Source organism: Rhinopithecus roxellana, chromosome 1, assembly GCF_007565055.1.
Source record: "Rhinopithecus roxellana isolate Shanxi Qingling chromosome 1, ASM756505v1, whole genome shotgun sequence".
NCBI lineage: Eukaryota > Metazoa > Chordata > Mammalia > Primates > Cercopithecidae > Rhinopithecus > Rhinopithecus roxellana.
In genome coordinates, this window is record NC_044549.1 from 144,252,211 (window position 1) to 144,265,737 (window position 13,527).

The 13,527-nt window shown below is 33.3% G+C and overlaps 1 protein-coding gene across 4 annotated transcripts in view; it reads left to right on the plus strand.

Annotated features, from left to right (window-relative positions):
- The first annotated feature begins 769 nt into the window (after positions 1 to 769).
- Positions 770 to 13,527, plus strand: part of SERPINI2 (serpin family I member 2) — a 32,305-nt gene continuing 19,547 nt past the window's right edge. Inside the window, exons 1-6 of one of the 4 annotated variants that reach the window (XM_010359208.2) lie at positions 819 to 899; positions 2,777 to 2,802; positions 3,537 to 3,793; positions 8,147 to 8,377; positions 9,758 to 9,952; positions 10,033 to 10,225. In XM_010359208.2, the coding sequence (XP_010357510.1) occupies positions 3,547 to 3,793; positions 8,147 to 8,377; positions 9,758 to 9,952; positions 10,033 to 10,225 (866 nt within the window). In that variant the 5' untranslated portion in view covers positions 819 to 899; positions 2,777 to 2,802; positions 3,537 to 3,546. Of the gene's footprint in view, positions 900 to 2,776; positions 2,871 to 3,536; positions 3,794 to 8,146; positions 8,378 to 9,757; positions 9,953 to 10,032; positions 10,226 to 13,527 lie in introns of those variants that run through there. The other 3 variants (XM_030932064.1, XM_010359209.2, XM_010359207.2) reach the window with 3 other exon arrangements.

Consider the following 13,527-nt stretch of genomic DNA (forward strand, 5'->3'; position numbering starts at 1 on the left):
AAACTGAACTAATTTGTTTCTCTTCTCAAAGGCCATGGATAAATAATACAATGTGCTTAATATCTGATTGCCATTGAGGTGGTTGATTTGAACAGCAAAAGTGAGATGAAACCCATTAAATTATGCATTTTTTTATTAATGACCTTTTATTAATGACCTTTTTGCAAAGAAAATCGTGTAGAGTTTTAAAAGTATATAAAGGTAACACCAATTTTTATCATCGAATACCTACGGCTAATAGTATTATTCTGATATATTTTGGCAAATCCATTATCTTTTTTGCTGGCCTTTTTGCTCAAAATAAAGAACATATTTCTTCAATATCCACTCTTTTTCTTAAGAATTCAAAAGGACCTTATATCCACAGGAAACTCCTCTGACTATTGTATAATTTGACAAATTGTTGAGAACTCTGTACATGCAGTAGTAATTTGTCTCTGTATTCCGGACTTGGTTTAGCTTTATTCTTTTTCTCATAGGCATTCTGAAATATTTATGACGAAGTGCATTGGTAATCTGATGTGGGAGTCCTGTGAGAAACAAAAAGAACTAATTACTAGCAAATTTACAACCGCCAGCACATCCTTTCAAATTCTGTGCAATATTTAAAAGAAGTAAAATAATGGATAAAATAATAATATAAACTTAATAATTTAAAAAATTCTATAATTGTTTTATTTCTCAATTCTTGCGCATTTCATCAGTTGATCATTAACTCAATCATGTTAGTTCTGAATTCAAATGTAGTGAACACCTGCTTTGGTTCTAGAGCAATTAATCAAGCAATGTTCAAGATAAATGGAGTTGGCCTTGATTGCTCGGGTGTTTATGTACAAGGGTTTTCCTGCAAGCATATTTTAGTTGTAACATTCCAGTGAAAAATCAGAAGCCAATTTGGGGTAAGTACCTTAGAAATAAATAGCTTTTGAATAAGTATGTATGAAATAACATTGCATATGAGTGTTTAGTAAAGTAAGGAATGGCATTTCAATTTGCTTTGATGTTTACGCAATGACAAAATTGCTCGATTGGATTTTCCAGAATGTATTGTAGTCGTTTAGCAAAATGTGACAGTATGTTAAGTATACAAATATGTAGCCTAGTAAAATAAAGTACAATATGTACATACATACACAAAGATATATATGGATATATAGAGATATGTATAGATACATATATATACACACATATCCATATATAAAGTATACAAATAAAGTACAGTATATTTGTATGAACATATATACATATGTATGTGTGTCCACAGAATATTGAGCAATCACTAAGAATGGTATTGGGCAATCATGGAGTTTATGTAGCCATTCAAGAATTGATATTATTAGGTATTATACCTCTTTCAGTTATACATTATTTGTGCATAAATATTTAAGTGTCATATATTATTTTTAAGGGGGAATCGGACACACTACTTTAAAATATAAATTTCTCCAAAGGTAACATGGCTAATATGCTTTGATGTAAAAATCGTTTGAATTTGTTTAATTAACATATCACTTTTATTCTCCTTAAATGATTTCACTACAAATCAGAAGACCCAGTTCTTATAGGACTATTCATCAGGTTGTTTAGTTCAGCAGTACTTTGTGCTTTCTGATAAGATATGATCCAAAACCCAATGAGACAAGTGAATTTTTAAAACAAATATTTGTCTGAGGTTATAATTTATTAAGTGCTTAGAAATTTTCTAGAAAAAAGGATGCTCAAATAATACAAATTTAATTATTAAGATTATTAATAACATTGAGAAGGAAACTCTAATACTGAGATTCTACCACAAAGAAAAAGTTAACATTTTTTAATAATACTGTTCATTATTCTAATATAAACCAAATATATAAAGCTATATCTAATGTATTTCCACTTGGTAATTTAAAAGTACTAATAATATTTTGACTGAGTATCTACAAGCACATATTTTGGTCAGAAGTCTTCTGAGAAATTGAATATATTAGAAGATAATGATACATAGACATTTATTTTGCATGTAAAACTTCTCTTACTCACTGGTTTTTAACTATTATTGCACTGTCATTTACAAGCTTGTATGCTAAATTAATCCCTAATGAAACATTTGCTTGATATTAATAGCATAAGTCTACATCTAAAGTTTACCAACACATTTTCTAACAATTGCCTTGGATTGTTTTTTGAGATTTTTGTCTTTTGCAAATGTATGTCTAAACAAATACAGTTCAACAAAATACATTGAAAGATAATTTGAAATATCTAAATAATAGCTCCATAGTTTAGTTTGTAAGAATATTTGACTATTAGTAATCTTTATATATAAATACAGTTGTTGTTAGAGAATCCTACCCATTTGTGGGTCATGGTGGCCCCCTTAATGATCTGCAAAACACTCTAGAAATGTCTCTACTTAAGGCTGACAACACACTATTCTGAAGACTTTCATCTTTACACCTAATTAATGGTTACTTCCTGGTAACTTACTGATGGATACGTTTTTAAGGGTTACTAACATGTGTTATTTATAAGGTAAAATTATTGTTACTAAAATTTACGAGGCCTTGGAGTCAACATTCTACCAAATATGTGGTAATATTGCAAAAGTAATTCTGCTTGAGGTATAATCAAATGGTTGAATTTCCTGCAATTTTAGTGGAGAACACTTTAATAGGGTATTATTAATCTTGTGAATTGTTTATGGTTTTCAATTGCTGCTACTCTTACGTTTGTTTGTATTTTTGTCAATTCTTTGATATTGTATTTCATTTTATTTATATTTTTTCTTTTACAGTTTCAACTTTTATTACAGATTAAAAGGTACATGTGCAGGTTTGCTACATGGGTATATGACCTGACACTAAGGTATAAATGATCTCATCACCCAGGTAGTGAGCATAGTACTTTATTGTATCATTTATATTTGATTGCCATTTTGTCTCAAACTTTGCAGGTTTTCTGCATTACATTTTTCTTCTTTTGGAAAAGCAGGAAGAGGGCTTTGGGTTATTTTGTCCTAAGAAATAAAGAGTGAGGAAAATTGTAAAAAGCCCGATTACTCAGTTATTTTAGAATACATTAATTTTCTAATATTATAGGTCTAAAATCACACTGGAGTAAGTCTGTCTTTATTCCATTTCTCCTCTTGATGTATAAATTACTGTAGAGTAGACTGCACAGAAGGTTTACCTGATGTCAGAGTTACAGTTATCCCACTTAAAAAACATGAGAAAAGATAGAAAAAACTATTGTATAACTATTAGGAGATTCCATTGCCATTGATAACATTCCGACACTGCAGTGTCTTTTTTGATTTTTGTTACAAAACTACAAGTAAATTTTCTACTGGTTCTTGAAGATATGTAAGAAATACCATTAGCACTTGAACCATTTTTTCTAGATAGATGATACTTAGAAATCTAATCGGACAGAGTTCACTTGTGCTAGTAAGTTCTGTTAAGATAGAAAGCTACAACAGGTAGAAAGTTTTCTGTTGAGCTCTCTATGGAAAACTCTATTTTGAAAATGAATACATTTTGATTTAAACAATACAGAGGAGTCAAAATGGACACAATCTTGTTGTGGAGTCTCCTATTGCTGTTTTTTGGAAGTCAAGCCTCAAGACGCTCAGCTCAAAAAAATACTGAATTTGCAGTGGATCTTTATCAAGAGCTTTCCTTATCTCATAAGAACAACATCATATTTTCACCTCTTGGAATAACTTTGGTTCTTGAGATGGTACAACTGGGAGCCAAAGGAAAAGCACAGCAGCAGATAAGACAAACTTTAAAACAACAGGAAACCTCAGCTGGTGAGACCCTTACATCTCCTTACTTATAGTGGATAAGATATGGACACATTCATTTTTTAATATTAGAAGTTCAGGATAAAAAAACTTTAATAAGTGAAAATGTAATGAAAAGTAGAAAATTGTAATAAAATGGAGAATTGTAAATGTAATTTTCATTTGTTTAGAATTATTTCCTCTAAAAAGTTACAAAAATTATTGAGAAATTGACATCTGTGTAAATGTAAAATTAAGTATATATTTGTACATTTTCTTCTGGTTTGTTTTAGCCAGTTTTGATTACTTGAGACTATATTGGGCGTGCATGTGTGTGTGTACGTACATAGTCATAAAATATACATCTATATACATACATATTATTCCACTATCACTATGTTGTGATCATTTTCCATGTCATGGAACTGATTCAAAATACAATTTTAATTACTGTATCTTATTAGAAATACCATTACTTATTTAGCCTTTCTTCAGTAGATTGTCTCCAACATTTCTTTTTTAAAAAATGCACCTTATCTGTAACAAGACCAAGAAAAAACATTAATTTGTTCATTTTAAGAGCTTATTAGTAGTTTTAAAAGGAAAATGGAAAAAAAAAAGGATTTAAATCATCAGAGGCCTTTGTGCTTGTGAATGCTGGTTATTTTATTGGAGTCTCCTCATGGTCTGTCTGGGATAGTGTCTATCCCTCTTACTAGGATACTGTGCTTTTGTGCTGGCATCCCATTTGAAAGAATTGTGGCTCGGCTGGCGTGGTGGCTCACACCTGTAATCTCAGCACTTTGGGAGGCTGAGGCGGGTGGATCACTTGAGGTGAGAGATTCGAGACCAGGTTGGCCAACGTGGTGAAACCTCATCTCTACTAAAAATGCAAAAATTTGCAGGGCATGGTGGCATGTGCCTATAGTCTCAGCTACTCGAGAGACTGAGGCTGGAGAAGTGCTTCAAATCAGGAGGTAGAAGTTGCAGTGAGCTGAGATCGTGCCACTGCACTCCAGCCAGGCAACACAACAGACTCCATCTCAAAAAAAAAAAAAAAAAAAAAAAAAAAGTTGTTGTTCATCTCCTTAGCTATCTCATCCTCTCAGTTTCTGTAGTTGTTTGAATTTTCAGCTTTTGGATTACTCTGAGACACTGTGTTCTAAATATAGATTTTTGATTTGGGAATTTAGTTGCTACAACTATAATTTCAGTATATTTTTCTTATCACAGAGTAGCTGTATTTATAAATTTGCTTTCCTGAAAATACTATTACAAGATTTTATTTGGTTCATTTTAAATAAAGACAATTTTATACAGAAAAGAAGTTGGTGATAGTGAAGTGAATTGTAAGAATTTTTCTTTGCAAGTAGTGCATACGGAATTCAATGTATTCCAGATTTAGTCTTGATTAATTTCAGCAAATCCCACTATACCACTCCCAGAAATGTTTAAATCACATGCTATAGCTTTGAAAAAGTAATACAATATTTGTGAAGATACATAAATTAGAGTCTGTGGAAACTAAATGACTTTAAATGGATACATCACATAGAGAAACACAGAAGTTTTAACAAGTGTGAATTGTGAACATGATAATCAAAGTAATCGTAATGCACTGTCAAAAATATAGATAGCATATCAGCCAGTGTTTCATGCGCTTAATGTATATTCTCTCATTTAATATTTATAGTTAGTTTGTTAGGTAAACAACCTTCTAATAAACCTCAGGAAACTGAGGCAAAGAAAGGTTAAATAATTTGCTCAGTGCTAATTCCTAAAATAATTCAGTGACAATTAAGAATATAAGAGCAATATATTCTCATTAATACATTAATAAGAATATGAATTATTATATATTATGTAAGACTCTCAGTGTCCTCAGTTCTTCTTCTTTACTTCATTGTCAAAATATCTGCTCTGAATTTACCTCCTCCATTTTGCTGAACATCTGTTAATACTCCCTTTTACTTTACCTCTGTTAGTGCTGATGACGAATGAAAGGCAAAATTGAAGGTGCTTCTTTTTTCCACAGGGTTTTGAAAAGAGAACGGGACATGAATTCCTGTCCCAGTTCTGCAACTAAATGACCTTGTGATCTGGCACAAGTAATGTCACTTGTGAAGCTTCTTAATCTCTCTGGACCTCAGATTCCTCACTGTAAAAAGAAAAGTTGAGGTTAATTTATTTGGATCTTTTGGCTGAAATAATCTATAGTTCTATGACTACCTTTGTTTTCATCTTTGGATCTCCCATATGCACACAAAATTGGCTTTTAGACTTTTACTAGCCGAAGAGAACGTGCACTGAATTTTAGAACACTTCTGGAGGTCTGGTACACTCAAATCAAGAGCCACATTCACCCGTGACCTGTGGGTTATCCATGGCTCTATTTTAGAAAATGAAATAAAGTTGTTCTCATTACTTATTAGGAGATATATATACACACACACACATATACATATACATATATATACATATACATATACATATATACATATATGTATGTATACATTCTTTTTTGATCTGCGCTAAAAATGTCATTAATCTAGAAACCAAATAAAATTTATAGGGCAGATAATGTTATATTCTTCTCCAAACTTGTACTGCTTGGTGACATTTTTTTCATTGACTTCTGAGTTCAACGATTTATCAAAGGGCAGCTGTTTGTCACGTAGACTTAGACCTTAAGTACATGACATAAATCTATTTGCTTTGACAAATGATTTGGAACTACTTTTTCTCCCCTTATCTTTTTTTATTCCTTTAAAGATGTTCATGTATTTCAGATTTCTGAAAATTAGTTTCAGATTCTGTCACTTCATTTCGGACCTTAATTAGTTCTTTTGGAAAAGCTCTCATGTCTTTACTCAGAAAGGCTTTTCTGTAGCCTCCTAGTGATTAAGATATTTGTTTCAGGCTTCAAATAGCAATAAATGGTTACATCTGAAATCATTACATAAATAGCAAAATGGCTTAACTTTCTTCCCTTCCTAATGTAAGGAATTCCAGGGTTATAAAGAATTACTGAAATTCTTCAGATCGAATCATATGGAAGCAAGTTTTTTTATATCTGAAATTGTTTATACCTGTGTCTGTATACTAGTTAACAAAGAATCCTGGAGTTTGAAATATACTTCATAAAGCCTCCTGTGAGATTGTAAGAATGCCAGGCCAAAAAGGCAAGTAGGGACTGAAATGTAGTCTCTACCCAGCTGGACAAGATGAGAGGCCATGGAGCTGCCCAGCCCCCAGAGAGGGAACTATTTTTATTTGCACAAAGATGCCCTATGGGATGCTAGCTTTCTGATTTAAAAAAATGTATTTACACAAGCATAGGTACACACACACACATCCTCCTTATTTCCAATAGAAATCTAGTAGTAAATCCCTCTTAGTAATACCCAGTTTTCTTGAATAAAGATTAATTGAATATATCAACTTCTAGGTTATGAAAGTGGCATTTGCAGTATTTAACTGAAAATATAATGAAGGCCCTGAAAGAACCTGTTTGAAATAGAGTTACAAGACTTAATGATTGAGTTCTAAGATTAAGCCAGAAGGAAATGGAAACTGTCAGTACACTTTGGCAATGAACAGGAAGCTGTTGAACCAAATATCAGGGTAGACTTCTCTCATAGGCATATATAGCTTCCGGACAACACGGCAGTCAGAACAGTCCAAAAATAAATAATAGGCCTAAAGTGATTCTTTCAGTTGACTCTGACTGACTTATTTTGACTAGTGGTTAGAGTTAAAATGGCTAAAGATTTTTATGGTTAATGTCGACAGCCAAAGTATATAAATTCATGAATTGTAGAAATAGGCAATTCTGATTCTTACGCATCTCTAGAGATGATTACAGAGGTTGCCTGGTAAATTTTAAAACCTGTACAGGTGCAGTTGCTTATAAGAGAACAACTTTTTCTTCAGCTGAAATAAAAGTAATATTGAAAAGGATTGCTCATCACAGTCATACCCCCATCAGCATTCATTAGCATTCCCTTTCATAGGAATCACATGCTCAGGTTATGCAAAGAATAAGATTCTAAACATAAACTTCAACAACTAAAAATGAGCTAAATGTGACTATCAAGAGGGACTTCCCTTCAGCTTCTATAAATGCATATTCTTGTTTTTGACAAATTTCAAATTTACATGGACATTCTTTTTTCCATGTAAAAGATGATTTCTCTACAAAATGCATATTCTACAGGAGATACATCCTTAAAATATTTATATTAACTTTGAAGGGATTGTTAGTTATACCTAAGGGTACAAAAAATGGTGATATGAATCAGAGTGCTTAGATAGCAAAGCTGAAAATCTGTTGTTTTTATGTTGTTCAATATGCCAATATATATTAAAATTATTTTCTAGGGGAAGAATTTTTTGTACTGAAGTCATTTTTCTCTGCCATCTCAGAGAAAAAACAGGAATTTACATTTAATCTTGCCAATGCCCTCTACCTTCAAGAAGGATTCACTGTGAAAGAACAGTATCTCCATGGCAACAAGGAATTTTTTCAGAGTGCTATAAAACTGGTGGATTTTCAAGATGCAAAGGCTTGTGCAGAGATGATAAGTACCTGGGTAGAAAGAAAAACAGATGGTAAAGTTTCCCATTTTTGTAAAATTATTATTTGCCATTGTATTAATGGTTTTTAATATCCTAAAGTAAAGAATGGCTGAATATTTTCCTACTGCACTATAGATCAGAGGAATCAAATATCCTATTTCATTTCATTATTATTTAAATTAATACTAAATTGTAAAACTGGAAAGAAATTGTAAGCTGCTTTGAAAAGTATACTGATTCTTTTATTTTATTTTTAGAGATACTTGCTTATAGACTTTTTAATGAAATAATTTTAATAATAATTTTTGTTAAAACCTAGATTTTTCAGGTATAACAGCAGAAATAATCTCTTTGGCTAGGTAGAAATTAAATCTGTCAATCCCAAATGGCTTCTTTCCCACAGATACTGAAAATGATGAACACATTTTAGTTGAATGTGTTAATATTTAATAATAAATGTTAATAGTTCTATCATAAACATAGTAGTCTAAACTTTAAAGGCAAGCTAGCAAAAATTTCATAGTTGACTACAGAGGGATATAGTAAATTTAAATTCATACAAATCTCAGTTGAAATCTTGGAAAGTTATAAGCTATGCTCCATTTAAAATGAAGATATTATTAAAACATTTCAGAATTCTTTGGAATTTTAATAATAATGTATGTGAAGTGACAAGCATATACCAAGCCCTCAATTAATGGTACTTTGTTTCTTTATTTAATCAGCTACGAAAACTGTTGTTATAAGACATATGCCTTATAGGAAGCCTTATATGGGGAAGCATATGTTGAAAGTGTGAGATAAGTGTGGTGAGTCATGTTCACAGCTGTAGGAAATGAGGACATCACTAGACAGCTCCATGGCACCCAGTCATACCTATTTCTCATAACTTGGAAAAACTCACTGGACATAGAAGTAGGCGATCGGTTATTTGGAGGAAAATATTCATGCTAGTAACCTCCATTCTCTTCCCTTTCCAATGGTCAGTGGACGCAGCTGTCAGAGTGGCAAGTTTGGGTGTACCATTAACTTACTTATGATGACTGACATGTTAGAAGACCTTGAAATAGACAGAATAATAACAGCAAATATGGAAGAAGAATTATCTTTATTCTTTATGTCTGACATACAATGGATGCAAATGATCTTACTGAAGAGAGTCTACGTATGTCTCAGTTTGCCTAAAACAGTCTCATATTTCTAATTTTGTAGTGAAATTCCATTTGCACCTGTTTCTTCATGAAATATTTAATAGCAATCCTGTTTATTCTCAAATTTACCATATTTAGATGATAACATGCCCTATCCAAAACTGATCTGCAAAAGACACTTTTGCTTTAATTCTATTCAAAGCGATTCCACTGAATCACTATTGCACATTTCTTCTTACCTCCTCCTCCACCCACTTCCTAGGAAAAATTAAAGACATGTTTTCAGGGGAAGAATTTAGCCCTCTGACTCGGCTTGTCCTGGTGAATGCTATTTATTTCAAAGGAGATTGGAAACAGAAATTCAGAAAAGAGGACACACAGCTGATAAATTTTACTAAGAAAAATGGTTCAACTGTCAAAATTCCAATGATGAAGGCTCTTCTGAGAACAAAATATGGTAATGTGAGAAACCACAGTTCCTAAGCATAGTCTTGAGAATTGCCAAGTATATTTGATATTTTATTTCGTCTATTCCAGGTTATTTTTCTGAATCTTCTATGAACTACCAAGTTTTAGAATTGTCTTATAAAGGTGATGAATTTAGCTTAATTACCATACTTCCTGCAGAAGGTATGGATATAGAAGAAGTGGAAAAACTAATTACTGCTCAACAAATCCTAAAATGGCTCTCTGAGATGCAAGAAGAGGAAGTGGAAATAAGCCTCCCTAGGTTGGTGATGTTATTTTACTATATGAGTTCTTACGTTTCCACTTATGTAGGAATTTGAGCAGTCAGCTGAAAGGTAGCAAATACTTGAAAAGTCTATTGACACAAATGAAAATACAAATGCATTTGGAAATTTTACTCTACTTTTGGATACTAAAGCAGGGCTTACCTGTGCTAGCATTGCTTTACTGTGAGAAGAACTGAATTTAAGGGCTTAGTTTTCTCTGAAAAAGATAAGTATATGTCTTACAATTAGAACATTTGGATTAGAAGGAATTATTGTCTTTTTATTATGCTAATTTATCTTTCTCCACTTTTTTCCTGATTGGAATTTTTAATATTTATCTCTTATTAAGAAAAAATAATTATAATGGTATGTTTTATACAATTGAAAGATATGTTATATCACTTTGACAGATAGTGCTCTAATCATTGAATTATAAACAGAATCCTATAGTCAATTTTAGGTAGTTAGTACAAAATGGAAATTGCAAAGAGTTATCTCAGGAGGCAGTAATTATGAACTAATTTTTTAACATCATGTGTCTAAGGGACAGGAGAAACTTCAAAGAGAAAGTTGTGCCCAAATGACTCAATTCACACTCTACCCAAGCTTTTAAAAAGAGATTTATGTCCAATAGGTTATATACTGTCATTTTATTTCTAAATTTTCTTTCAGACTCATCAATCCCTAATTATTTTCTGCTCCCCTGTTTCTGGCCATTGGTCTCTTCAACCTCTTGGTTTTTACTTCCTTTTCCACTAAGCCAGGATCTAGTCATTAGTTATTTGAATCATAGTCTCATTAACATTTTTAATGTTTTTGTCTCCTTGTCTTTATCCCTTTCCTAATTCTCTTCTCAATTATCCTCAATTCTGAGTACACTCAAGAAGCCACTCCTGCCCAGGCATGATGGCTTATGACTGTAATCCCAGCATTTTGGGAGGCTGAGGCGGGCAGATCATCTGAGGTCAGGAGTTCGAGACCAGACTGGCCAATGTGGTGAAATTCTGTCTTTACTAAAAATATAAAAATTAGCTGAGCATGGTGGCGGGTGCCTGTAATCCCAGCTACTTGGGAGGCTGAGGCAGGAGAATCAGTTGAACATGGAGGTTTGCAGTGAAAGCTGCTCCTGTTCTTCAACTACTGCAAGTACTGCAACTGTTGATTTTGTTGGAGCAAAAACCTGGAAAGGAGTAACTACTGGCCTCACCGAGACTAGAGCTCAGCACTCCTTGCTTACTCTTGAGAACTTTCTTTGCTCCTACCCACACCATACCAGGACATTACCTCTCTCCTTCACTTACTACTCTAAGTTGATTTCTCTTACTTCCAACAAGTGTGAAAGTCTCCTATATCCTAAGGAAAACCTATCATCAGGTAAACTTTCTCCTGTTTATTTATAGAAATCACCTCAAATTTTATGTAAATATTTATTAATCTTTACCTTCTTTGATATTGTGGAGAAAGAAGTATCCTCTACTTCTCACATCCTAACTCTGGGATCTTGATCAAAGTATTATTAACCATCCCCTTTTTTCTAGAAAAGCTTTCTTCCTTTAGTCCCCAGGACACTACTGATTTAGTTCTTTCTCTCTTTCTGGAAAATTTCCCTGCTCCTTGACTTACTTTTATTTTGTTTCTGTTCCCAAGCAAAAATTTTATCAGAGTTTCATCTTCAGAATTTTCCTCTTCTTACTCTCTCTGAGAAATATTATTTATCCCCTGTTATTCTGGTTTTTAAAATCTAAATCTCTAACCTCAACTTCTCTTTCATTTCCCAGCCATTTGAATATCTCTACTTGACATTATTCTTTTTTTCAAAGAATTTTTTTAGCACCTACTGTGCCAAACACTGGAGTTTAATGGTGTGTATGACAGATTGTTTACCTTTTAATAATGAAATAATATTTTTTGAAATTAAATTGTTTATTTTCAAATTTACTTCTCTTAGCTTTGAAATGATCACTTTCTTGGAGACAAAAACAAAATTACTGAGTTTGAAAACTGTCTGTGACATGTACCACCAGTGGGGTCTCAGGAGAGTCACTTGACCCTTTTGAGTTGCAGTTTTATCAATATAAAATGTGGATAATGATACTTATTGCCAGATTTTTCAGTCTAAATAATAATGCATAAGCCCCAACCTCAATTGACAAGAAGAAATACAAGCTTTCACCAGAATTTCCTTTGACAGCATTTTTAGGAATCCTTAGAGGAATGTTTCACAGTCCAAAAATCTGTCCAAGCTGCCACAGTGTAGACAACTTCGAACTGTTTCACCTTATTCTGAGCATCTCCACTCCAGGGCCACACTTCCCATACAACTACTCCCACAGTGTAGACAACTTTGAACTCTTTGGCCTTATTCTCAGCATCGGCCACACTCCACTCTTCCCATACAACTACTCTCACTGCGTAGACACAGACTTCTCTCTTAATTCTTCCAAGCACAACTGTTATGGGTTGAGTTGCATCCCCCCACCCAGTAACTCAGAATGTTGCCTTATTTGGAGACAAGGTATTTACAGAGTAATGAAAGTGAAGTCATTAGGCCGGGCTCTAATCCAACATGACTGGTGTCATCTAAAAAGGAAAATTTAGACAGAGATATACATGGAGGGAAGATGATGTGAGAGACACAGGGGAAAAAATGGTCATCTACAAATCAACGAGAGGCATAGAACAAATTTTTCACTTACAGCCTTCTGAAGAATCCAATACCGCTAACATCTTGATTTTAGACCTCTAGCCTCTGCAACTGTGAGACAATCTATTTGTGATTTAAGATACCCAGTTTGTGGTACTTTGTTATGGCAGCCCTAGCAAACTAATACAAGAAGAACGACTTCAATGTTTAAGCAAATTTTACTGAAATCTTGGTGATAGTGAAAGGGGCTTACAACATAGAAAGCAATTTAAAACCAGGTACCAATCATGATAGTTCCTTGAGTGTAGACTATTTCTTGTACTAAAGAATCTCCTTCTGTCTGTTGTTATATTTAGCCTACCATTGCAATGGTACTAGCACCCACCTTCACCCAAAAGAGTTATCTTTACACCTCCCTCCTATTCAGCAGTCAGAGTCCTCCAACATTTCCCCGTATAAAGAGAAAGTGACCCAGATTTTCTTCCATGCTCTCTAAGGCCAGTTTCCCAGTTGTGACAAAAATCTATAGTTGCCAGGTATGGTGGCTTATGCCTGTAATCCCAGCACTTTGGGAGGCCAAGGCAGGAGGATCTCTTGAGCCCAGGAGTTCAAGACCAGCAGGAGCAATAAGAAAGACCCCGTCTTTAGAAAATG